General features: G+C 43.7%; 1 protein-coding gene across 5 annotated transcripts in view; it reads left to right on the top strand.

Annotated features, from left to right (window-relative positions):
* The window catches only part of elp1 (elongator acetyltransferase complex subunit 1), a 78,930-nt gene extending 52,096 nt beyond the window's left edge, over positions 1–26,834 (top strand). For all 5 annotated transcript variants that reach the window (XM_072517361.1, XM_072517362.1, XM_072517363.1 and 2 more), the window contains exons 26-38: positions 465–613; positions 1,063–1,186; positions 3,094–3,191; positions 5,797–5,998; positions 6,664–6,725; positions 10,726–10,788; positions 14,080–14,140; positions 14,451–14,564; positions 14,672–14,783; positions 18,352–18,479; positions 23,458–23,612; positions 24,643–24,721; positions 26,433–26,834. In XM_072517361.1, the coding sequence (XP_072373462.1) occupies positions 465–613; positions 1,063–1,186; positions 3,094–3,191; positions 5,797–5,998; positions 6,664–6,725; positions 10,726–10,788; positions 14,080–14,140; positions 14,451–14,564; positions 14,672–14,783; positions 18,352–18,479; positions 23,458–23,612; positions 24,643–24,721; positions 26,433–26,494 (1,409 nt within the window). In that variant the 3' untranslated portion in view covers positions 26,495–26,834. The remainder of the gene's footprint in view (positions 1–464; positions 614–1,062; positions 1,187–3,093; positions 3,192–5,796; positions 5,999–6,663; positions 6,726–10,725; positions 10,789–14,079; positions 14,141–14,450; positions 14,565–14,671; positions 14,784–18,351; positions 18,480–23,457; positions 23,613–24,642; positions 24,722–26,432) is intronic.
* Positions 26,835–27,597: the final 763 nt, after the last annotated feature.

The following is a 27,597-nucleotide window of genomic DNA, read 5'->3' as shown; positions in this document are numbered from 1 at the left end:
TGCAAAGGAGACCATTCGGCCATTTGCGTCTGCACCAACCCTCCGCAAGAACACTCCACCAAGACCAACTCCCCAGCCCACCGCGCCCTATCCCCTTTACCTAACCTGCACATCTCTGGACACTAAGGGGCAATTTAGCTCGGCCAATCCACCCAACTTGCACATCTCTGGACTGTGGGAGGAAACCGGAGCACTCGGAGGAAACCCACGCAGACACGGCGAGAAAGTGCAAACTCCACACAGACAATCATCTGAGGTCAGAATTGAACGTGGGTCCCTGGTGCTGTGAGGCAGCAGTGCTAACCACTGTGCTGCCGTGCCGTCTCCTTCTGTGCTGTAGCATTCTCTAATTCAACACCTCTCTACAACTTGTCCTGAGACTTTCCACAGAGAATTTGCAAGTAAATTAAAATGAGAGTGCTGCTCCCTTGTTTCTGACCATCACTCATTATTACACATTGCAGTGGATCCTCCATCTGACCCCGAGGCAGTCAGTGCCGAAGAGGCACTGAAATATCTCCTCTTCCTGGTAGATGTGAACGAACTATACGACTATGCGGTGGGCACGTACGACTTTGACCTCGTGATGATGGTGGCAGAGAAATCGCAAAAGGTTGGCATGTTTGTTTGCTTATTCCAAAACTCCGTGTTGTTTTAGGGCAGATATTTTATTCATGGACCCATAGACGTTTATAGCACAGAAAGAAGCCATTCGGCCCATCGTGTCCAGATGGGTCGACAAAGATCTGGCTGCCCATAGCCCTGGAGGTTATGGCAGCGCAAGTAAATATCTAATTACTTCAGAAACTCTCTGACTCAACCATCCTTGCTGACTTCTGTGGGGCAGCAGTGAACAAAGTAGGCAAGACATCAAAAATACTCAAAATGTTAAATTAGAAAAGCTGGTGGCTGTTTGAATAAGGTCCACACTAAGGGTTTGGAGGGCTAAATAGTCTACTCCTGTTCCTATGTTCCCATTGGTATTAATTAAAATGAAGCTCTGAAGCTGATCCTGAGCATGTTTTGGTTGATGCGCGTGTGAATGTTATTCTCTTGTTCCAGGATCCTAAGGAATATCTGCCGTTTTTGAACAATCTGAAGAAAATGGAGACCAACTACCAGCGCTACACCATAGATAAATATTTGAAACGATACAAAAAAGCTCTCGGCCACCTCAGTAAATGTGGTAAGTGCAACTTCAGGGCGTCAAGTACAATTGGGATTTCCCACTTTAGTAGCTCGATTGCGAAATTAGCACGGTGGGCGTCGCTGACTTATTCCCAAGGAATTTGTCACTCGGGATAACATCCTGTGCACTTGTTCGTACATGTGTGGAGGAGAAAGAGAGCATTGGCTTTGAAAACTATTTTTTGGCGTGTGACCATATTTGGTGTTGCAAAGGAAGCTCTGTTGAATCTTGTTCTACCAATCGACTTTTTTTTGACGTGCATGTATGTGGACTTCACTTACATGAGTTCATAAATCGAAACCTGGTTTTGTTAAATTTATGCAACTAGCTTCATGAGTTCCACATGACTAAGTCTGCCAATACTATGAATCATTATCAAGTCAGTAAACATAGTTTGTATTGCATGCAATAATAGGTATCTGCAATGTAACAACAACAAGTTGTTTTTATGCAGCACTGTTTAATGTGTGAAAAGATCCCAAGGTACTTCACAGGGCCACAATCCGACATAATTCGGCAACAAGACACATATGGAAATATTTGGTGGAAGTCAAAGAGTTAGGTTTTCCGGAGCACCTTAAAAGAGGAAGAGAGTTGGAGAGTTCTAGGGAGGGACTTCCAGAACCTAGGGCTTCAGGCTAATAAAAGTAAGGCTGCCATTGTGGAGCGACTACAGTGAGGATGAGAAAGAGGTCAGAATTAGAGGAATGCAGACATCTTGGAGGGTAGTCGGGCTGAAGGAGGTTACAGAGATAAGGAGAGTTGAGGCCATGGAGGGATTAGAAAAGGGGGGCAGGAATTTTAAATTTGAAGCTTTGTCAGTCAGCAGCTCAGGGTAAACAGGACTCTGTACAAGTTAGGGTACGAGCAGCAGATTTTTCGATGAGCTCGAGTTTATGGAGGGGCCGACCAGGAGATTTTTGGAATAATCAAGTCGGGAGGTAACAAAGGAATGGTTGAGGGTATCAGCAGTGGCTGAGCTGAGACAAGGGCAGTAATTCTCTGACTACACCTGGATAAATAAAGATGGAGCAAGACGAGGATAGTCTCACCTAGCTGCACATCGGAGGGAAGAAATTGGAAGGTCACCGTGTGAAGAGAAATGAGGAAGGATCGTTTACCAAGCTCACAGACACATAGTTTGCCATTTTTGACATTGTTCAGGGCTGTTTCATTGTTGCGGACAGGACGAAAACCTGACTGGAGGGTTTCAGACATGGATGCGGATTTGGGATGTGAAAGCACACTCAAAGATTTCAGAATTGAACGGGAGGTCGGAGATAGAGTGGTAGATTGCGAGGACAGAGTGATAAAGGCTGGATTTTTTTTTTTGACAGACTGGGGTAGGACCTGAGGATGTAGAGTGAGACTAGAACAAAAATAGTTCATAACTGTCCATGGACTGCTGTAATCGGTTCATAGCCTGGGAAATCGCTTACCCCTATGTTAATGTTTATAATGCACAACATTTCTTATTTCATGAGGGGCTCTTTATACCACCTGTGTGTCATCAGATGAAGTGAACACACTCTTATCAATAACATCTGCAAAATAGAACCAGCTGTTGTAGTGTCTGCATTGAGGATTTATTGCAAAATTCTGTATCTAGTATATGTTTTGATAATTAATGAACGGGATTGAGATGGTTGAGTATCACGTGCTACAGACGATAGTGTTGGGGGAACGCAGAGGGATACTCTTGACTGCCATGTAAAAATTTAAAGTCTGCTTTTCTTTTCCTTCCATCCCTATGGAGACACAGCACCTTTTCTTGGTGTCTTGTGAATGAGGAATTGCGCTGGAGTCATAACCCACATTTTATTCCTCCTCCGTACTTTTGTATGGTTTGATGTGCAAACGCAGCGCAGTATTGCATCCACTCAGCTGATGTTGCTTTCTTTCAGGTCCTCAGCATTTCACTGAGCTTCTTAACTTGGTAAAAGACCAACAGATGTACAATGAAGCCTTGAAGTTATTCCCAGTAAACAGCCTGGGATACAAGGTATGATATAAATTTTGAGTCTTGACAGCAATCACCGAGCCTTATTAAAGTTCAGGGAATTGTTAAAGAAATTGTTAAGGAAATAAAACCTCAGCCAAACTATTGACGTTTACTGAGGAGCATCACCGTCAGTCCTCGGAACCAATTGCACCCTTTTTCCTGGCCAGCCTGAATGAAAGTGTTCATAACCTCAGTGAATTGGTCGACCCTGAGCCGAGCTTCCATATCTCTCTACCACGCAGACCAGCAACCTCCACCTCCATGGTGTCATCTGTCTCCTCTCCGACGGTGACCCGTCAGCCTCTGAAACCTATGTCCGTGTCTTTCTGTTCCAGATTTGACAGTTCCAATGATCTGCAGGCTGGCCTCGCATTCCCCACTCTCTCTGTAGACTTCACATCATTCAAAATCCTGCTGGATGTATCCTATCTCCACCAGTCCAAAGATGCACAGGTTAGGTGGATTGGCCATTCTAAATTGCCCTTAGTGTCCAAAAAGGTTAGGTGGGGTTACGGGGATAAAGGGGATGGGGTGGAGCCGTGGGGTGCTATTTCCAAGGGCCGGTGCAGACTCGATGGGCTGAATGGCCTCCTTCTGTACTATAAATTCTATGATTCCACCATCTCCTGACCGCGTTGACCTACTCTGGCTCGCATTCCCCCGACATTTCAGCTTTCAGATCCTCATCCTCATGTTTAAATCCCTTCATGGTTCCCTCTCTTTCTCTGGAATCTCGTCTAGTCCCCTACAACCCTGTCTCCAACCTCTACAGTTTCAGATTCAGGCTTCTTGTACGTTGCACTTTTTTTTCCACCATGCTATTTGCAGCTATGTTTTCAGCCACATAGGCCCCAATTGTTATCCATATCACTGCCACAACCTCCGTCTTCACCTTTTTTAAGCCTACCTCTTCGACCAGACATAGAATATAGAACGATACAGCGCAGTACAGGCCCTTCGGCCCACGATGTTGCACCGAAACAAAAGCCATCTAACCTAACTATGCCATTATCATCCATATGCTTATCCAATAAACTTTTAAATGCCCTCAATGTTGGCGAGTTCACTACTGTTGCAGGTAGGGCATTCCACGGCCTCACCACTCTTTGCGTAAAGAACCTACCTCTGACCTCTGTCCTATATCTATTACCCCTCAGTTTAAGGCTATGTCCCCTCGTGCTATCCATTTCCATCCGCGGGAGAAGGCTCTCACTGTCCACCCTATCTAACCCCCTGATCATTTTGTATGCCTCTATTAAGTCTCCTCTTAACCTTCTTCTCTCCAACGAAAACAACCTCAAGTCCATCAGCCTTTCCTCATAAGATTTTCCCTCCATACCAGGCAACATCTTGGGAAATCTCCTCTGCACCCACTCCAAAGCCTCCACGTCCTTCCTATAATGCGGTGACCAGAACTGACATGCGTAGAATGCAATCTGTTGCTTAATAGCCTGCAATGGATTAATTAGAAGATAGTTTTCAGAGCCAGGCAGTGAAGCAAAGACAAGAAAGTTACAGAAGTTGGAGCCAAATAGAGGAGGAATATTTTTTTTGTTAGAGTTAGATGAACTTTCGGTTTTCTGAGTAAATATCTTCGTACATAGCAGTGAGAGTATAATTCTTTACTATTCACTCGTGGGGTGTGGGCATTGCTGGCTGGGCCAGCATTTATTGACAATCCCTAATTGCCCTTGAACTCAATGTCTTGCTAATTCTGAGATGCAAAAATCAATAATAGTTATGGATGGAGAATAGGCTATTTGCTTTTTACATTGGCACGTTCCCAATTTGGGCCCAATGATATTTGGTAACTTGCTGTGAAAGCTCACCAAGGATATGGGACACTTGTCTTTTTTAGTTGAGGCACAGATTACAAAAGCAGGGAGGTCATGTTGGAGTTGTACAGAGCTTTGGTGAGGCCACAGCTGGAGCACTGTGTGCAATTCTAGTCGCCACATTATAGAAAGGATGTGATTGCACTGGCGAGGGTACAGAGAAGATTCACCAGGATGTTGCCTGGGATGGAACATTTTAGTTATGAAGAGAGGTTGGATAGACTTGGGTTGTTTTCTCTGGAGCAGGGTGACCTGATTGAGTTGTACAAGATTATGAGGGGCATGGACAGGTGGATTAGAGAGCAGTTGTTCCCCTTAGTTGAAGAGTCAGTCATGAGGGGAAACACGTTAAAGTTGAGGGGCATGAGGTTTAGGAGGGATCTAAAATCTTTTTACCCAGAAGGTGGTGACGGTCTGGAACGCACTGCTTGGGAGGGTGGTCGAGGCGGGTTGCCTCACATCCTTTAAAAAGTACCTGGACGAGTACTTGGCAGGTAATAACATTCAAGGCTATTGGCCAACTGCTGGCAAATGAGATTAGGTAGGTAGGGCAGATGTCTTCCATGTGTCGGTGCAAACTTGATTCGTCCAGGCATAAACAACAGCGCAGATCACTTTGGGCAAACAGGCTGTTTCTGTGCGGTTTTACTTCGTATCTCTGTGTAACACTTGATCAGTGAAAATGGAGCACGCTCCTCAAATTTTGCTGATGAGGTCACTAATTCAGGGAGTCAGCTCTGAGCCTGCTTTTGGTTCTCTTCTCATTGCAGGACATTAGTATTGCTTACGGCGAGTATCTCAGCGAGAAGCATTACTACGAGCAGGCGGGTCTGATCTTTGCACGATGCGGGGAGTGTGAAAAGGCACTGGGAGCCTTCCTGCTATGCAACAGTTGGCAGCAGGTTTTCTGCATGGTGTCTCGGCTCCATTTCACTGAGGACAAAGTAGTTGGCATGGCACAGACCATCGCAGGTAAGCACTGCTTGTCTTAAAGAGTGTGGTGGGTCTGAATACTGGAGTCTAGGTTGGACTGATGGGATGGAAGTTTATTTTCTGGCTCTGCTTTTATCTTATGTATATCTTATGTGAGGTGAGCTTAGAGTGTGCCATAGGAACAGAAGGAGGCGATTCCACCTTCCAAACCCGTTAAGCATTGAATTAGACCAGGGTTGGTCTGTATCTTAACTCCATTTATCCCCTCTATTCGAAAACCCTTAATACCTTTTCCAATTTTTTCAATTGACCTTCTGTCTACCATCAGCCTCCACAGCTTTGTGTGGAGAGAATTCCAGATTTCTACCACTCTTTACGTGAAGAATTGCTTCCTGAAATTACCCCTGAATGGCCTAATTTTTAAGTGTCAGTCACTGTCCTGTAGATGCGTCAGTGTCCAGGAAATCATGCCTGCTACAGTGTGAAATGTGCATGTCACACTGGTGCAACTCTTGAGTCTACGTTAAGGAACTTATACTGAGAGGCTGACTTAACCAAGATTGCGGCAATGGTTATAAAACATGGGACAATATTCCATCAAACACATGACATCTCTCACCTTGATGAGCTCAAATATATATACTTTTTTAATTAAAATATCACAAGCTACATTAAGTCAGATGTCTGCTTGTGCTTTTTCCCAGGGAGATTGACGGAGCAGCAGAGATATTCCGAAGCGGCCATAGTCCTAGAGCAGTATGCTAAGGTAAATTTACTTTGCACCGACCTCCTTTGGCAAAGAATGCAAAGAGGTGGTCTCGATTTCACCAGCAAACGAGTGTTGTTGCAGAGTCACTGTTGGAGACGCTGAACCTTAAATATTAAATCTCCTATCAAGTGGTTCTGAAATGTCGCATTCTTCTACAGCTACCATTTTAGAACAAAGCACAGGAACAGGCCCTTCGGCCCTCCAACCCAGCGCCGACCATGGTACCAGCCTAAACTAAAGCCGTATGTACTTACGGAGTCTGTATCCTTCCATTCCCACCTTATTCATATATTTGTCTAGATGCCCCTTAAATGCCGCTATCGTACCTGCTCCCACCATCTCTCCAGGCAGCACGTTCCATATATTTACCACCCTCTGTGTATTAAAAAAAAACTTGCCTCACACATCAATTCTAAACTTTTCCCACGCACTTAAAACCTATGTCCGCTAATACTTGACTCTCCTACCCTAGGAAAGAGCATCTGACTATCCACCCTGTCCATGCCACTCATAATCTTGTAGACCTCTATCAGGTCACCTCTCAACCTCCGTTGTTCCAGTGAGAACAGACCGAGTTTATCTCCTCTCCTCATAGCTAATGGCCGATAATGTTTCCCGAATAAATCTAGAAAGCCATGGGCTTTGGCGTGATGTGCAAGAGTTTAGCAATTTGTTCGATTTAATGTGTGTGTCACTGAGTCTCCTGCCACTACAAGATGGCCACCAATACTCCTCTTACATAGGTGTGGACAATGATGTCCCAATGCCAGCAACCCCCCGTCTTTTAAAAAAGCTTCTGTGGAGACGGCTGGAGCAGGAGTTCAAGTTCAACTGAAGTCCGGGCAAAACGTCGTTCAGGGCAATTAAGGTAAATAGCTGCCTCTCCAGTCACCACTGCAACAAATTGATGCATTTTCAAATTCATGAAACTGGACACATTGATCTAAGGGGCAGAGAAGGTGTTGAAGATTAATTTCAATGTCAGAGCTGACAATGCTTTGGGTGTGTGACAGACATTGTTGGGCGCCATGTGAGTTCTTTTTTTAATTGGTTTGGAGACGGGTTCTCGTCCTGGTGTTTTTTGTTACAGTGTCTGTAGTGTGTGCGCGGATGTCATTTAACAGACTAGTTCCTGTTTGAGTCCAATTCTAACTCTTAATTACGTTTTCCTCCATTATGTGAATAGTGCTGCAGGCTTGCACTGGTTTTGAGAAATGTTTCTTTCAAATTTCTGGTCACAATGTACAATCTGCCTTGAACCATTGGACTGGGGCGCTATTTTGGAATGTCATTTAAAAAAGAATTGCTTTTTTTTAAAATCCCGTGATATTTTAAGGTGATCTGCTCTGCAGAAGAGTCATGGGGAACTCGAAACATTAGCACTGTTTCTCTTTCCTCAGATGCTGCAGACCTGCTGAGTTTTCCAATTTTTTTCTGGTTTTATTTAAGAGTGGTAACTTGGTGCAGTTTGACTACTGGGTTTATCACACAAAACACTTTTGAATTAGTGTCCAGGGCATCTCGATTTTAAAAGAGAGAAAATGCCTAAGTCAATTGTCCGTACAGTTATGTTGCAGTAGTCCGTTTCGTAAAAGCTTTGAAAGTACGGTCTGTTACTTTAGTTCTGCCCAAAAGAACTGGTTTCATTTGGAAGCTACCTCAGAGGACCACAGAAGGCCATAATTAATGGAAACTTGACACGAGAGTCTGGCCAATCTTGTGGCTAGGGCTTGCTTCCAGTGTAGTGTTTTTTAAGCTAATGCACAACATTGCAAAATCAATTTACTATCTGTGTAATTTGCATTGGTTTTCCGTGTGTATTTTTTGCACTGGTTTGGCCAATTGATGATTTATTGAACTCAGCAGAAGGGAATGCAACCAAGCAAAAATTCCAGGCCGAAGTGTTAGGATCCCAGTTGGTGTTATAACTGTACAGGAAGAGCCCAGAATGGAACCCTGGCTCAAAAGACCATAACTTTTACTTTTTTTTAGAAAATGTGGAGGAACAGAGTCACAGGTCCGCTAATTAGTTTTTAACGTGAAGAAAAAAACATTTATTAAACATGAAAAGTTGGATTATTATATTTTATTCTCCCTTTAGCTTCACAAATACATACAGATTTAAAGATTAACACGGATTACAAAGTACATCTTAAGCTACAATGGTCTGATTAACACAAAAAGTCTCTTTAAAGCACACAAGATGGCTGTGGTCTAGTACACGCTCTGAACCCAAGTTCGTGTCTGGTTTTCCCCTCCCAATCTCCCCAGGTGATTGTCACATGAGAGTTCCCAAACTCCACTCCCAAAACACACATTAAAATCTTCTCTCATAATAATGTTTTCCCTTGGCTGTTTTCATTCTGAAATCCACTCCAGGATTTACAAATGTCATTTCCAAACAAAGTTTCCACTGCACCTTTAAGAGGGAATCCAGTCCAGGATTTCACACCAACCCCTTTAGGATTTATTTTTGTCTTGACTGATGTGCAAACCACTTACAATTGCTTTAACTTTCAATTCCATACTGTATTAAAATGGTATCAAACTTTCCACGTACTTCTGAAGTATACTGTAGCACTTTAAATCTAGATACTGTGATTGTCTCTATAACTCCGAACGCCTTGTTTGGTCTTCCTTGAATTCTTCTGAACAATACCTTGGTCTCTGTTGACTTAACTCCAAAATTCTGAGATACTCTTTCTGTCCCAATTCCCTGGTTATCTGGACTGTAACTTGTACTTTCGGAAGTCTGCCTCTGGTCAGCTCCAGTCCTGTCCTGTCTCTCTTCTGGCAGAGTTCAGAGATGTTCGCTTCCTGAGATCTTGTCTCCAACTGCTCACAAATTCAACTAAAACTTTATAAGCTTTTTACCTTACCACGTGCTTATGCTTTTTGTTTATCTTTCATGCCATAACCCTCTCTTAAATACAATAGAAATGCAATTGGAATTGGGCGGGCGGGTGGGAGGCAGCCGCACATTGGAGGGCTCCCACTCGGGAACAGAATTTTTGGGGTTTTAATGCCCGGTCCCAGGGGCAACGGAGGCTGAAAAAGTTGTAGAAATACTTAATTTAACTAGGTTCGCATCCACATCCCAACAAGCAATCGTAAATTCAAAACAGCTGAGATAGGACCCAATTAGCATATTGGGGTCAGCTCTGGGCTCCACACCTTTAAGCATTGAGACCTTTGGGAGGATGCAGAGGAAATTTACCAGAATGGTACCAGAGATGAAAAACTTCAGCTCCTTAGTGCGAGTAGAGGATCCGGTAAAGCAGAGAAGGTTAGGGGAAGATGTGATGGAGGTGTACAAATATTCTGGAGTGTTTTGAGAACAAGTAAGGAGAAACTTTTCCAGTGGCTGGCGGTTCGATAGCCAAATTATGCAGATTTGAAATAATTGGAAAACGAACCGGGATGTTGGTGGGTTTATGCAGCAAGTGAATGTACGGGTGGTGGAGGCACTTTCAGGAGGATATTGATTAACCACTTGAAGGGAAAGAATTCACAGGGATACGGAGAAAAGACTAATTAACTAGCATAACCAAAGAGCTGTCAAAGGTATTTAGGCCGACTGGCCACCTCCTTTGCCGTATGATTCTATACACCTCCACCTGGCTCTCTCCTCGAGCCTTGCATTGAGTGCATTCAGTAGTTTTAGGCTGATTTTCATACATTGTTTTGGCTGGACCTGGATCCTGCGGAATGTCCTCCATTTCCCTGGGATATGGTCCTGACCTAGTTCAATTCTGGGACTGTGTGTGGCGTGCCTTCTCTAAGAATGAAGGGAACCTTTTTCAGCTTGTGTGACAGTTTTATAGAAATATGCTTTAATCCTGAATTTAAAAGTCATTTTCGATTGAATGTCATGCATTTGGGAAATAATCCCATTCTGTGTACCCATTCTTGCCTAAAGGACAGTCAGGCATTCACTTCTTGCAATGAATTTGTTTAAAAACTTAGTTCTTGTTAATATGTTTAACTCTCACAACAGGATTATGAAGAAGCCATTACGTCACTTCTTCAAGGTGCGGCCTGGGAAGAATCACTGCGACTGGTAATGATTTTAAATAACGTTTTGTTTAAGGTGGTTGATTTATGGGGGTTCACGCATCTTTAATTACCATTTCCTGGGTTCTTTTTTTCAGTTTTACCTGATCAAGGCGAAAAATATAATTTGCATCATTTCAATTAGTTTATACACGTCTGTACACTTTAAAGAAATAAACCTGTGTTCTAATTCTGGGGCTCACAGTTGTGCTGAGATACATCCCATCCTCCAGGAACTTGTTCAAAATCTTGTGATTTGCCATCCTGATGACTCGGTTCACTAGCATTATGTGTATTTTACAGTTGGGTATTGCAGTCCGGGACAGCTCGTTTATCCAAGATGGTTATAACTCAAATTAAGTGAATTGGTTACACCATTATTCTCTTTGGAGCATTTTATGAACACATTAAAATCACTACCTGCAGTACAGACATCTGTTGGTCGCTACCATTCATGTGTCAACACATACTGATTCTCTCTCAAAAAAATGCTTCATTTAAATCCTTAATTACAGTATGTATGTGAGCATTTGTTACATTGCAAATTACTGGATTACTCAGACTTCAAAACGTTTGTGTGATGTTTTAATCTCTAATCCATCTCACAGCAGCCTGATTTAAAGAAGGTTTATCTTGACTCCGTCCTGCTTGATGTGACGTTTAACGATCCTTTAATTTTAAAATGCATCTGTGAAGCAATTAGTGTGAGGGTTACAGGATACAGAGCAAGGCTACGATTACACACGCACTGCAACATCAAAAAGTAGTCCGACCAGGCTGTCATACAGGGCAACATCTCTAGAGCAGGTGCTTTCTCTGTCTTTGGGATAATTGTGCAATGATTTCCTCGCTGTGTCCAATCCCCTTTATGACTTTCTGGGATCAACATTGAGTTCAGTAATTTTCCATTGTAACCAATGTTCCCGTTTTCCTTAGACAGCAGTTTCTGCCAATTATTCTATTGTTGCCATTTGCAGCTCCTCAAAATCAATCCTGGAGTTTCCTCCCTAACAGCACTGTGGGTGTACCTACACCACATGGATTGCAGTAGTTCAAGAAACTGACTCATTACAGTAGTAGAGCAGGTGGATACAGCGGTTAAGAAAGCATATGGTATACATGCCTTTATTAGCCGAGGCATAGAGTTTAAGAGCAGGGAGGATATGCTGGAACTGTATAAAACGTTGGTTAGGCCACAGCTGGAGTATTGTGGCAGTTCTGGAATCCACATAACAGGAGGGATGTGATTGCCACTGGAAAGGGTGCAGAGGAGATTTACCAGGACGTTGCCTGGGCTGGAGAGTTTTAGCTATGAAGAGAGATTGGATAGACTGGGGTTGTTTTCCATGGAGCAGAGGAGACTGAGGGGGGACATGATTGAGATGTATAAAATGATGAGGGACTTAGATAGAGTAGACAGGAAGAAACTTTTCCCCTTGGTGGAGGGATCAATGGCCGGGGGGCACAGATTTAAGGTGTGGGGCAGGAGGTTTAGAGGGGATGTGGGAAAAACCTTTTCACCCAGAGGGTGGTGGGAGTCTGGAACTCGCTGCCTGAAAGGGTGATGGAGGCAGAGACCCTCGTAACAGTATTTAGGTGTGCACTTGCGGTGCTAAGGCAGCCAAGGCGATGGGCCAAGTGCTGGAAAAAGGGATTAGAATAGTTAGGTTGTTTTTGACCGGCGCAGACGCGATGGGCTGAAGTGCCTTTCCTCTGCTGTAGACCTCTAGGACCACCTTCTCACAAGCAATTAGGGATGGGCAATAAATGCTGGTCTGGTCAGCAATGCCCACATCCCATGAAATAATAACTTTTAAAAATATTTATTTCTTGTCCCATCACTGCCCAATTTGGTTGACACTATCATCCCTTTTCTCATCTAACCTCTCCAGCCTTCCACTCCACCCGCAGACATTGCCTTTTGGTCTTTGCTCCGTTCCCCACCTGTCCCTGCCCCTGAACCTGCTTGAAGAAACTGGACACCTCTAACCTCTGCCAAGTCTGACAAAAGATTGTAGACCTGAAGCATTAACTCAGTTTCTCTCGCCACAGATGCCGCTTGATCTGCTGAGTGTTTCCAGACTTTTCTGGTTTTATTTCTAATTCTCTTCCAGCTCACTGCCTCCCACCTTAACCCAGACCAACCCCAGTTTCTCGTGCTCAAGCATGAAATGGAATCTCCTAATCAGTCTCAGCGTGCCAGCTCTGATCCCCACCCACGATCCGGTGTATCTTACTGAGGCCCCATGCTATAAAAAAGAATAAAAACTTCAGCCAATACAAATTCAGCAAAACAGTGAAAAGGAATGCAGGTGAATTGGAAACAAGCAATCGGGGCAGAAAGATAGAAAGGGAAATGAGTGGTACAGAGGAAATAATGAGAGAATATGAAAATCAGAAAGAAAGAGCAGCAAACTAAAAGGTTACGGAATAATTGGAGAGTGAAACAGACATTTATAGGAATTTTTAAAAACCTCCTTAGTGTTCAGTGCCAGGAGATCATCACATTTCATAGGTTTGCACAATAGTAAATACTTGCATTAGCTGTCGTGGGTATAACAACAAACCAGCTTGCATTTATATACCGCCTTTCACAACCTCAGGACGCCCTAAAACACGTTGCAGCCAATTCAGTACTTTTAAAGTTTATAATAATAATCTGTTAGTGTCACAAGTAGGCTTACATTAACACTGCAATGAAGTTACTGTGAAAAGCCCCTAGTCGCCACATTCCGCCGCCTGTTCGGGTACACCGAGGGAGAATTCAGAATGTCCAATTCACCTAACAAGCACGTCTTTCGGGACCTGTGGGAGGAAACCGGAGCACCCTGCGGAAACCCACGCAGACACGGGGAGAACATGCAGACGCCGCACAGACAGTGAGCCAAGCCGGGAATTGTACCTGGGTCCCTGGCGCTGTGAAGCAACAGTGCTAACCACTGTGCTACTATGCCACCCAGTCTCTGAGATGAAGAGGGGAAAATGGCAGCCAGTCAAACACAGCAAGCTCCCACGAAATGCAATATGATAATATTCAGATAATCAGCTCAGCAATGTTGATTGAGTGATAAATATTGGATGGAATCTTCCGGTCCTGCCAACGGCACCCCCCCGCCGCGAATTTCCCAACGGAGTGCGGTGGATTCAATGGGCAATCCCATTTACAGCGGCGGGCCCAGAGGATCCGGCCAACGCTGGGCGGCCTCCCACCGGTGAGAAACAGAGAGGCCAGAGAAAGAACCTTGCCCGATATTGTCTCAAATTTTAAAAATGGAACAAATTTCTCTTCTTTTCCTAGATCTACAAGTACAACAGGGCAGATATCTTGGAAACGAACCTGAAACCTTCCATATTGGAAGGTAGGTGATGTGTTCTCTACTTTTGTGAAATCCTCCATGGGTGAATTGCAGTTCAGTCACGAACAAAGTGGGTGATGGGAACTTTCCATTCTCAGATTCATGGAAACTTTGCTGAATAGCCTTTCTTGCTGGTGTGCGGAATCTGAAATGGTTGTGGTACCACCTCAGTCGGGAGTTGACCCTGAAGTGGTTGAATGCTAATATTTTACAAATAACTGATAAATCAAAGGGATTTTGTAAAAGGGCATCTAGTGGAAAGGGGAAAATTCTAATTACAGATGTGTTGAATCAAACGTTTTTTCTCCTTCAGCTCATAGTAACCACATGGAATTCCTAGACACCCAGAAAACCTTATTTATGCGTCATAAATCTCGGCTGGTGGTTGTTCGTGAAATTAAAGAGAAAGAACAGGATGGATTTTTAGGTAAGTGCAACAAATCCCTCACTTAAGCACACAACTTTCATAAGTGTAATATTGATTTAAAAAGAGCTAGAAATTGTGACTGCTCTGTCTTAACTGTCTTATTTTAGATGAGGAGATGGCTAATGGGCCGGACTCAGATCTATATTCAGAAGCTAGCAGTATGCGGTCAGCCAGCGGAATAAGCTCCAAATATTCGCACAGTAACTCTAGGATCTCAGCGTAAGTTTGAAATGAATAGACCTGACAAGGTTTCCATTTCTTCACTGTCAATGCCCGTCTGCACAAAGTAAAGCATCTGACTTTAAAGTGGATTGGCGATGTGACGAATTTCATGGTGTGATCAGAGTAACACAGTAAGTAAGAGAAGAAAGACTGGATTTTAGCAAGATACTGGCGGCGTGGTGGGTAGCACTGCTCCCTCACAGCGCCAGCGACCTGAGTTCATTCCAGCCTTGGGTGACTGTGTGGAGTTTGCACTTTCTCCCCTTGTCTGCACGAGTTTCCTCCGGGTGCTCCGGTGTCCTCTCACAGTCCAAAGATTTGTGGGTTAGGTGGATTGGCCATGTTAAATTGCCCCCTTAGTGTCCAGAACATAGGAATTCGGAGCAGAAGTCGGCAATTCAGCCCTTCGAGCCTGCCCCGCCATTCAATCAGATCGTGGCTGATCTTGTCCTGGTCTCAAAGTCACTTCTCTACTTGTACCCCATATCCCTTTAACCTGTTTTTTATCAAAAATATATCTAACTCCCTCTTGAAACCATTTAATGATTCGGATGCCACCGCAGTATCGGTCAGCGAGTTCCACAAATTCACCACCCTCTGCGAGAAGTAGTGCCTTCTCATCTCAGTTTTAAATCTACCGCCTCTTAACATATATCTGTGACTTCTCGTTCTAGATTGCCCCACAAGGGGGAACATTTACTTTATCAATCCCTTTTAGTATTTTATACACCTCGATCAGATCCCCTCTCATCCTTCTAAACTCCAGCGAGTATAAACCCAAACTGTTTAATCTCTCCACATAAGTTAACCCTTTCATCCCCGGAATCAATCTGGTGAACCTCCTCTGAACTGCTTCCAATGCAACCACATCCTTCCCCAAATAAGGGCACCAAAACTGGACGTAATACTCCAAATGTGGTGTTGCCAACCAGCAAATGAGCTGAACCGGCCCCCAAGGAAATGGGGAACAGCTTGATACCGCCATTGGCACAAGACATGACACAGCAGTGTACACTCTCGTATACAAGAACCAGTAAGCCAATATATAGACTCGCCACACAACTGACCACTCTCCTCTCCAGCCAAACAAGAGGCACCACACAGACCCCGCCAACTTAACCATTTTCCACCAAGGAAACCCCCATTGACGAGGAGAAGAAGAATCGTCAGAACACCCACCAACGGGGTATCTTGGGAATGAATACAACTCTTCCCTCTTTTCCCCCCAACAAGATAAGGAAACCCCCGAGATTTAAATAAAATAAATCTGAGCCTATGTCAGCACCTCTCCCACCCAGATAAAGAAAGGAAACCCCCAGAGAGAGAGGAACACCTGGATTAGCCTCAAGGATTCTTACACCATGCCGAGACTGGCAGTACACAAACCTCACTCCGCTCCAGCCTCGTCAGAAGCACCATTTGGGCCCTGCTGTCACTGGAAAGCTTAAACCACATTCCCACAAGGAAATCTCACCGACAAAGAATCATCAAGATACCCATCAACAGGATATCTCTGGGAGAAATGCAACTCTTCCCCTCCGTTGATAGAATTTACAGTGCAGGAGGAGGCTATTCGGCCCATCGAGTCTGCACCGACCCTTGGAAAGAGCACCTTACTTAAGCCCACACCTACACCCTATCCTCGTAACCCAATAACCCCACCTAATCTTTTTGGCCACTAAGGGAAATTTAGCATGGCCAATCCACCTAACCTGCACATCTTTGGAGTGTGGGAGGAAACCGGAGCACCCGGAGGAAACCCACGCAGACACGGGGAGAACGTGCAGACTCCGCACTGACAGTGACCCAAGCCGGGAATCGAACCTGGAACCCTGGAGCTGTGAAATGAAAATGAAATGAAAATTGCTTATTGTCACAAGTAGGCTTCAAATGAAGTTACTGTGAAAAGCCCCTAGTCGCCACATTCCGGCGCCTGTTCGGGGAGGCTGGTACAGGAATTGAACCACGCTGCTGGCCTGCCGTGGTCTGCTTTCAAAGCCAGCGATTTAGCCCTGTGCTAAACCAGCCCCAGTTCAGCAACAGTGCTAACCACTGTGCTACTGTGCATCCTGACAAAATAAGGGACCCCCCCCCCCCCCCCCCCCCCACAGAATTAAATATAGCAACTCTGCACTTCACCTATCCAGAAAAAGAAAAAAAAACGCAGAGAGAGAGGAACACCAGAATTAGCCAATAGACGTGGACTAGCAACGTGCACTTTCACAGAAAGGATACCAGGAACAGAACAGGGATACCGCCGTCCCCGTCCCCCCTCCCAGAGGAGCCTAACACTCAAGAAGAAGGGCGGTCTGTAAGTCCCTATGTAAGACCACTTGGAGGACGGCTACATAGTTCTCCATTCAGCTTACTCTCCAACCGAAGAAAGATTTGACATTACTGAACTGAAGGAGTCAGACTCACTCTGAGGTTCTGCAGCTAACAGGATCTACATCTCTTGGGGGAACAAAATCGCAAGAGGGAGAGTAGTCCAGAAGCCCCCAAAAGGGGGCATTGCTGAGGAGGGTGGCCTACTCCCCTACCAACGTACTCTCCACCTGACCTCGGATAAACGTAGTTACTACTGCCCTAACCTACTCAGTCGAGCTAAACTAAGATCGGCGACACACTAGAATAGGGGCCGACAGGCCAGGGATACTCACATCACTCTTATACATTGAACAAAGCAAACTACCCTTGTCTCTCGGCACCCCAGAAGGTGCCACTTAGACCCAGCCATCAACAAGATTTCACCCATTTCCCCTCAACACAGCAACCCTAACAACAGGATGATATGCCTACCACACATTCCATGAACCAAGTAATCAAGTAACCTCAGTCACAGCCACGTGAATTTAAAAGACCAACCCTGGAAAGGCTAGATATCCCAGGATTAATCAACCATGCCCGGCGTGCACCAGTAAATATTTCCCCTGACTCCAACAACACCAGAGGCACCAACTACAGAAACATAAAACAAACCCAGTCTTTTCCAAGATACATGATCTGTCTGTACTTTCACATGAGACAAGCAAGGATTCCATAATCTCAAAATAACGAAGTACAGAAGAAAAACATGACACTAATAGTTCTAATGGGGGTCTTCCTCACTCACAATGTGGACTTATAAGGCCATACCAACCACCTCCACACCAAACCACCTACCCGTCACCCTGCTGTGGCACTACACCTTATCTGTCTATTATCCATAAGACAGTGCCTCCAACAGTGTGGTATTCCCTCAATATTGCACTGGGGTTGGCAGCCTAGATTTTTGTGCTTGGGTCTCTGGACTGGGACATAAATCCACAGCACGTAATAATAATAATCTTTATTGTCACAATTAGGCTCACTGCAATGAAGTTACTGTGAATATCCTTCCTGTCACATCCTTCTGTCTCTGAGACAGAGCACTACTCTTTGAGTAATGACTGAAGAGAGTATTTATCATTGGTAGAAATATATTTTTTTTTAGTTGATGTCTCTGTAAGCCTGTATTAAGACAGCAGTAACAGTGAGAGTCTATGAACTAGGGTGTGACGATATTGTGCATGTGATATTATCACAGGCGAAGTTCAAAGAACCGTCGTAAAGCGGAGCGGAAGAGGCACAGCTTGAAGGAGGGAAGTCCGTTGGAGGACGTGGCACTGTTGGAAGCATTGGGAGGAATTATATGCACCTTGGACAAATTAACCGGTATTCCTAGTCCCACTTCTATCAATTCATCATGTAAACATAACACTGGATTTCCTTTGCAGATGTTCCGTGTGTGATCAGGGAGTTTTATTTCCTCAGCTCCTTAATGCTCCAAGGACTAACCCTTGACATAAAAACAATCCCCAAAAAGTTTTCTGTGAGTTTAAAACACCTATCATTTCTGAAATGATCACAGAACAGCAGGAATCCACTGTCATCAGTATCATGGAATGCATTCCTTCAATCTCCAAAGCTAATTCTGTGGCAGCGATTCAGCCAGCAATATATTCCAGGATGAGAATCCTTAATCCGTACATCCGAAAACCGAACACGTCGAAAAACACAATGTTTTTTGAACAGCTATGCAGTTAATTTGTATGCTAATAAAGCAATGTAATATATATAAAGTGTTAACGGTAAGAAGTGGGGTATGGGAGTTGGCAAATGGAGAAACGATCCAGCATTTATAGACTATAGCTAGCCTAAGTTTAGGCTATGCTAATATAAGTACCTAGGCTTACCATGTGTACTGGTAGATCCAAAAGCCAATAATATTTGAAAAGCGAAACACAATTGGCCCCAACAGTTTGGGATAAAGGATACTCGAGCTGTATATTTTGCTATGGTGAGGCGTTTTCAGAACCCCAAAATGTATCATGGAGTTCAACCAACCTCTCCCTTTAATGGATTTGTTGCTTTTCCGAGCACGTGGCTTTTTCCCTAGGTGTGGGATTACAATTATGGACATGTGGGTTTTTAAACACAAAACACTGTTTATTCCATGAACTCAATTTAACATCTTAAATAAACATTGGATCTCTTAACACCCCTTACTTTAAAGATAACTCAGAAAATATTGCAACAGTAAATAACTCCTTAAAATGTTCCTTCAAACTTCCAAGAGACTTAACACCTTTAAACAGTATCACATCAGGTTAAAGGATACATATATTTTCTGTAGAATGGCAGAGATATATTAGCTTGGGTGACTTCAGCTCCAGCACCTTGCTTTCTTCCTGCAAACTGCAAAAACTAAACTGCAAAACGGCTGACCTGACCTCAGCCCCACCCACTCTCTGACATCACTGTTTTCTTAAAGGTACATTGCTTAAACATCCATGTCTTGAAAGGTACCCTCACATGTCAATTTATATACTGCAGACCATTCCTGTTAAGAGATAGCACTTATTTTCCTTGGAACAACATTCTTAATGGGAGAATGGCAGTGAAGTGTTCAAATTTAATCACCCTGGGTGGCACATTCTCAACTTGCCCGTGATCGCAATGGATGTTTGAAAGGCCTTTGGATATAGTTATTCAGAACCCTTCTAAAGGGTAGCTCTGATTATCGGCATTGCTTTGAATTCTCTTTTTCTCTTTAAAAGGATAAAATAATTGGTTCCTACTTCCATTTTATTGCTGAATTTTAATTACGACCATACCAGATTTTGACTTTTTTTTAGTTGGTATATTAAAATCTTTATTATCTGGCATGCCCAGAGAATGTTTGGCGCTGGTTAATCAGAAATGCCGGATTACATTACTCTGGAGACAAGACAAGATGCGGTATATCTTTGTTCAGGCACAGTAACCAAAACGGACCCAATAATTTAGTCATTTCAATGTAAAACCCAAGAACATCTTCTGCAGATTTATAATCTATTATTATTAATTTTACTGGCTTTTGAAAAAAAACAAATCAAGCTGTCAGAAGCTGCGGCCAGTAGAGAATTCCAGTTGGTAGAGAGCCGGATACACAAGCTTTGCTATATTCATAGAAACCGAGAAAAGAAGATCAGGAGGAGGCCGTTTCACCATTCAATATGACTTTGGCTGATCATCCGACTCCGTAATCTGTTCCCGCTTTACCCTCCATATCCTTGGATCCCCTTCGCCCCAAGTGCTTTTTTTAACTGCCATTTGAAAACATATAATGTTTTGACTTCTACTGCTTTCCGTGGTAGCAAATTCCACAGGCCAACTCTGGGTGAAGAACGTTCTCCTCATCTTTGTCCTAAATGGTCTACCCTGTATCATCAGACTGTGACCCCTGGTTCTGGACACCCCCACCATCGGGAACATCCTTCCTGCATCTACCCTGTCTCGTCGTGTTAGCATTTTATAGGTTCCGATGAGATTGCCACATCATTCTTCTAAACTCCAGCGAATATAATCCTAACCGACTTAATCTCTTCTCGTACATCAGTCCCGCCATCTCAGGGATCAGCCTGGTAAACCTTTGCTGCACTCCCTCCATAGCTAGAACACTCTCCTCGGATAAGACCAAAACTGCACACAATACTCCAGGTGTAGTCTCACCAAGGCCCTGTAAAACTGCAGCAAGACATTCCTACTCCTGTACTCTTATCATCTCTCTATGAAGGACAACATACCATTTGCCTTTACCGCCTGCTGCACCTGCATGCTTACCTTCAGCAACTGGTGTACAAGGATACCCAGGACTCGTTGCACATTCCCCTCTCTCAATTTACAGCCATTCAGATAATAATCTACCTTCCTGTTTTTGCTACCGGCTAACCTCATGTTTATCCACGTTGTATTGCATCTGCTATGCATTTTTCCACTCACTCAGCTTGTCCAAATCATACTGAAACATCTCTGCATCCTCCTCACAGCTCGCCCTCCCAACCAACTTTGCAAAATTTGGAGATATTACAGTTAGTCTCTCTCCTAAATATTTTGTATATATTCTGAATAGCTGAGGTCCCAGCACTGATCCCGGAGGTACCCCACTAGTCACTGCCTGCCATTCGGAAAAAGACCCGTTTGTTCCTACTCTTTGTTTCATGTCTGCCAGCCTGTTTTCTACCCATCTCAATACATTACCCGCAATCCCATGCGCTTTACAATTACATGCTAATCTCTTAGGTGGGACTTTGTTGAAAGCCTTCTGAAAGTCCCAATAAACCACATCCACTGGCTCCCCCTCATCAACTCTACTAGTCACTTCCTCAAAGAATTCCAATAGATTTGTCAAGCATGATTTCCCTTTCGTAAATGCATGCCGAGTCTGTCCAATCCTGTCACTCTTTTCCAAATGCTCTGCTACGCAATCTTTTATAATGGACTCTAGCGTTTTCCCCACTAGCTACGTCAAGCTGACTGGTCTATAATTCTCTGTTTTCTCTCTACCACCTTTTGTAAGTAGTGGAGTTACATTAGCTGCTCTTCAATCTGTAGGAACTGTTCCAGAGTCTATAGAATCTTGGAAGGTGACCACCGATGCATCCACTATTTCTTGGACCACTTCCATAAATACTCTGGGATGTAGATTATCTGCCCCTGGAGATTTATCAGCCTTCAATTCCATCAATTTCCCCAACACCATTTCTGTATGAATACTGATTTCCTTCAGTTCCTCCCTCTCACTAAACCCTGTGTTCCCCAATATTTCTGGTATATTATTTGTGTCCTCTTTGAAGACAGAACCAAAGTGTATATTTAGTTGGTGAGCCATTTGTTCCCATTATAAATTCTCGTTTTTCTGACTGTAAGGGACCTACATTTGTCTTCAATCTTTTTCTCTTCGCATACCTGTAGAAACATTTACAGTCAGTTTTACTCTTGTACGCTATATTTCCCTTCTTAATCAATCCCTTGATCCTCCTTTGCTGAATTTTAAACTTCTCCCAATCCTCAGGTCTGTTGATTTTTCTGGCCAATTTGTCTGCTTCTTCCTTGGATCAAATACTACCTCTAATTTCCCCTTGAAGCCATGGTTTGGCCACCTTTCCCATTTTTACCTTTGTGCCAGACCGGAATAAACAGTTGTTGCAGTTCACCCATGCGTTCTTTGTCAGGCTTCAGGTGCCATTTGCCATTGTCTATCTACCGTAATCCCTTTTTAAAAAGTAAATTTAAGAGTACCCAATTAATTTTTTCCAATTAAGGGGCAATTTAGCGTGACCAATCCACCTAGCCTGCACATCTTTGGGTTATGGGGGCGAAACCCACGCAGACACGGGGAGAATGGGCAAACTCCACACTTACAGTGACTCAGAGCCGGGATCGAACCTGGGACCTCAGCAGTGCCGTAATCCCTTTAAGTAATGTTTGCTCCTTAGTGTTTCTCAACTCTATCCATACAGATTCCACATTGTCAAAGCTTAATATCCTTTTACACTAATGTGTTAATTTCCTCTAACCGGCAGTGCCTTTTCCTTTTTGTCTATCCTTCCTAAATACTGAATACCCTCAATGTTCAATTCCCATCCCTGGTCACCCTGTGGATATGTGTCTGTAGCTCTGTCCATATCATACTCGTTTACATCTATTTGCGCGATTAATTCATCCACGTTATTGCGAATACTCCGTGTGAAGGAAAAGGGGGGCGGAATTAGTTACATTTATATAGTTACATCAATATAGTTACATTATGACATCAGGAAATCACATGGCAAATAGCTGCCAATGAAATCCTTTTATAATGTCTAAGTATTGTTGAAATGTAGGCATGGCAGCCAATTTGCACACAGCATGCAATGTGATTATTCGCCATAACGTTTGTTCTTTTTTTAGTGATGTTATTTGAGGGATAAATATTGGTCAGAATACTGAGGAGTCCTCCATTTCTCTTCTTCGAAATACCGTGGAAATGTTTACATCTACCTGAGAGAGCAAGCAGGGCCTCGGTGTCATGTTTCACCCAATAAATGGCACCTCCGACAGTACAATACTCCCTCAGTACCGCACTGGGAATGTCAGCTTGGACTCTGTGTTCAAATCTCTGCAGTGGGAGTACCTCCTGATTCAAGAGGCGGGTGTGCTACCCACTGAACTACAGATGGCACCCTGCCGTTCATTATCCTCCCTTTTTAATATTAGTTTTAGTAATGTCAGCATTTTTGATGCATAAACTGATTTACTCCTTTATCATCTTTATGCTTTCTGTTTTCTCGCTGTCTTGTAAATGATAGGTTCTTGAAAATAAATTAACTGTGGTTCTCTCCGTCTCCAGGTGAAGTGCACAGATTGCTGAAAGTTCTGGTCCTTTTTGGATATGACGTTCTGGCTTCGGAGCTGCAGCGGTCTCTGGAGGATGCCCTTCGAGTGGTGGAGAAATCCATCCCTGATATCTGGCAGCCTGACCTGAAGAAGGCAGCTGCCTGTCCAGTAAGTGAAGTAACAATGCTATTAGCCAGTAACACAGCCAATGTTTCCTTTATTTCCCCAGTGCATGTCTTGGCTTCAGGTGCCATTTGCCATTCGGCTTAAAATCCAATCTCCCCATCACAGAAATTACAGAACCTCTTTGCAGCAGAGAATGGGAAAGAAAGATGCAGATTTCCACTATCCTGTGTGAGGATGTGCTTCCATACATGAGCCTGAATGACCTGGTCCCAATTTTAATGTCATGCCCCCTCGTTCTGGACTCCCCCAACCAGAGGAAATAATTCCTCTTTATCTGCCCTATCAGATCCTTCAATTATCTCAAACACAACACAGTTCTATCAACTCTCAAACCCCTATACTCGAGGGAACATTGTAGAGGAAGCTGAAGTTATTGATTTTCTCTTTGCATTTGTAATCGTTAAGACCCCAATCTTTTTATCTCACATTTTAATTAAAAATCCTCCCAAAACCATAAAACACATTTTCACCTAGCTCGGCAGAAGTGAACATTTTTGTGGGCGAGGGATTATTTTCACACAAAGAGGAAGAGAAGTTAAACGCAGGTAGTAATAATGTGCAAAGACTTGGAAATCCCTGGTATAGCAAACATTCGATCTTGATTGTTCAGACGTGGGAAGCTTGAGAGTTGGTGTTGGAGAGCTCTTCCCACAGGCAGGGAAAAGGTCGAAAAGTTGGGGGGGAGTTACCCCGAGCCACTCTTGCAAAAATTCCACAGGTTGTTGCACGAGTGACGGAGACCAGGATAGAGATCAGCCATGGTTTAATTAAAAGGTGGGCTAGGCTTGATCGAGGGGCTGAATGGCCTCCTCCTTTTGGCATGAAATGCATCAACTCTTATCTAAATTGAATGAAGAAGAAATAATATACACAAGGAAATTTTCTATCCTTCTGTTGTATTAAGTATACTGTTTGGTATTTTCAATATATTTAAATTGTGTGTATAGTGGGGGGTGGTATTGGTGAAATAGAGATTGCCATTTCAAAACATTTTTTGATTTGTTTGTTGTAGGTTCTTGGTCCTGATTCGACTGCAAATAGCATCACTGCTTCCTTCGGGCACCTGAGGAATGGGGCGGTACCTCATCAAGGTCTGTGTGAGGCATATCATTCAGTGGCACTTGTAGCAAAACGTTGGGAGTAAAGCTCCATAAAAAGTTGTTCACATACATATACCGTTTTGAGAAGGCAAGACTTTATTTAGAAACAGGCCTTCCCTTGCAGCGCAATTATTTTACTCTGAAAGGCAATTTTTAAAATGACTTGGGATTTAGAATCTTTCACAATCTCAAGAATCTCCCAAAAAGTTTTACATCTAATGGAATACTTTTAAGTGCAATCGCTGTTGCAATGTAGGAAACGCAGCAAGCTCCCACAGACAATGTGGTAGAAACAGAGGAGCAGCATGTTTATTGGATCCTCTGTTTTCGGTGTTGGTTGAGAAATGAACATTGGCCAGGACACTTTAATAAAAGCAAAATACTGCAGATGCTGGAAATCTGAAATAAAAGCAGAATGTTCTGGAAATACTCAACAGGTCTGGCAGCAACGGTGGAGAGAGAAAAAGAGTTAGCATTTTGAGTTGAATATGACGACTCTTCAGGTCTGAACTGAACGTCAGTTCTGAAGCCAGTCATAGTTGACTCGAAATGTAACTGGTTCTCTCTCCACTAATGCTGCCAGACCTGCTGTATTTCCAGTTTTAATTACAGCAGAGGGGAGTCCTGATGATCTCTAATCGCCATCTGAGAGGGCAAATGCGGCCTTTGTTTAGTGTCTCATCCAAAAGTTAGCACCTAGCACCCGGGGGTGTTCCCTAGATTATGCACTTGAGCAGAAAACACAGTAATATTTGGAATATAAGATGTAGCTCTCTGTATAAAACATTACTAGAAATTATTGGATTGGATTGGATTTGTTTATTGTCACATGTACCGAGGTACAGTGAAACGGTACACAATGTAAATACATAGACACTGGCATCGGGTGAAGCATACAGGAGTGTAGTATTAATCAGATCCGTCCATAAGAGGGTCGTTTAGGAGTTTGGTAACAGCGGGGAAGAAGCTGTTTTTGAATCTGTTTGTGCGTGTTCTCAGACTTCTGTATCTCCTGCCCGATGGAAGAAGTTGGCAGAGTGAGTAAGCCGGGTGGGAGGGGTCTTTGATTATGCTGCCCGCTTCCCCCAGGCAGCGGGAGGTGTAGACGGTCAATGGATGGGAGGCGGGTTTGTGTGATGGACTGGGCTGTGTTCACGACTCTCTTGAAGTTTCTTGCGGGCTTGAAGAGAGTGAATTGTTATAAGTGTCATTCTGAACATCCGAGCATTTCGGAAGAATTGTGATTTTATTTGAAAATCCATTTTATTCTGTATTTCTTGAAGGGGTGGTTTAATATTTTACAAAAGCTGTGAGTGCTGACATTGAAGTAGCTGGTGAGAGGAGTGAATGAAACCTGCCCAAGTCAATGTGCAGTGTTGAAATGATACAATCTCTGAACTTCCCACTGTTCTTGTCAATGTCTTTATTCCTCTGAGGTTTAGTTCCTCTGATCAACTTCTCCGAGGTGTCGCCCATTATTGTTCATCATGATAATGAACGGATTGGAGCAAATCAATAAAAATAAGGTCACACTTGCTTATTCCAGCTGGGTGAAATACATTTTTTAAAAGACTAAAAATCGAGTTGGGTTTTTTATCTAGGGTAACCTGGTAAGAAAGGATCTGTTGGTGACACGCTATCACTTCTCATTGTACTGATCCATTACTAATGTCTGACTTTTTCTTTCTCCCCCCTCTCCCAGATGAAATTTTTGACCCTCCTAAACTCAATAAGAATGTACAGTGGAAGCTAAATATTCTGTGAAGGGACGCCATTGCGCTGCGATGCAATCTCTGGATCGTCCATTACAGCACCACACGCACATCTGTCAGTGTCGAGCAATCCAAAGGCGAAGGCTTGTGAAAAGGGATAGCCACGGGTGAATGGCCATCAGGATGCCACCAGCTGCAGAATTATGACTGAGCACACGACTGCGTCATTGCGACAATCAGAACCGACAAACTTGTATTTGGAACTGGCGCACCTGTAACCAGAGGGCAAGAGATGCTCCTGCCAATGTTGTATAGTTTGGTTACAACGGTGATTTCAGTGTGAAATGATTTTGAACAATTTAATTGTCATATAAAAAAACCTATTGAAAATCTTGATGTAGTAGATATTACTTTCTTGTCATATTTCAGAGATGCATGTGGGAAAGGAACATATGATTATAGAATTTACAGTGCAGAAGGAGGCCATTCGGCCCATCGAGTCTGCACCAGCTCTTTGAAAGAGCACCCTACCCAAGCCCACACCTCCACCCTATCCCCATAATCCAGTAATCCCACCCAACACGAAGAGCAATTTTGGACACTAAGGGCAATTTAGCATGGCCAATCCACCTAACCTGCACATCTTTGGACTGTGGGAGGAAACCGGAGCACCCGGAGGAAACCCACGCAGACACTGGGAGAACGTGCAGACTCCGCACAGACAGTGACCCAAGCCGGGAATCGGACCTGGGACCCTGGAGCTGTGAAGCAATTGTGCTAACCACTATGCTACTGTGCTGCCCATTATGAGCGACTTTAATCTGCATCTCGATTGGGTGACGCAAATTAGTCCCAGGACAATAAGAGGAGGAATTTCTGGAGTGTATATGGGATGGTTTTCTGGACCAGTATTTTGAGGGACCAACAAGGGAATCTTGGACTGGGTATTGTGCAATGAGAAAGGATTCGATGGCAATCTAGTTGAGAGAACCCTTTGGGATGAGTGACCATAATATGGTAGAATTCCTTATCAAGGTGAATAGTGAGGTAGTTGAGTCTGAGACCAAGGTCCTGAACCTCAATAAAGGTAACTATGATGGTATGAGGTATGAGCTGACTATGACGGACTGGGAAACATTACTGAAAAGGACAGCG

This window comes from Scyliorhinus torazame, chromosome 9, assembly GCF_047496885.1.
Source record: "Scyliorhinus torazame isolate Kashiwa2021f chromosome 9, sScyTor2.1, whole genome shotgun sequence".
Taxonomy (NCBI): Eukaryota; Metazoa; Chordata; class Chondrichthyes; order Carcharhiniformes; family Scyliorhinidae; genus Scyliorhinus; species Scyliorhinus torazame.
This window is presented reverse-complemented; position numbering and strand designations above follow the sequence as displayed.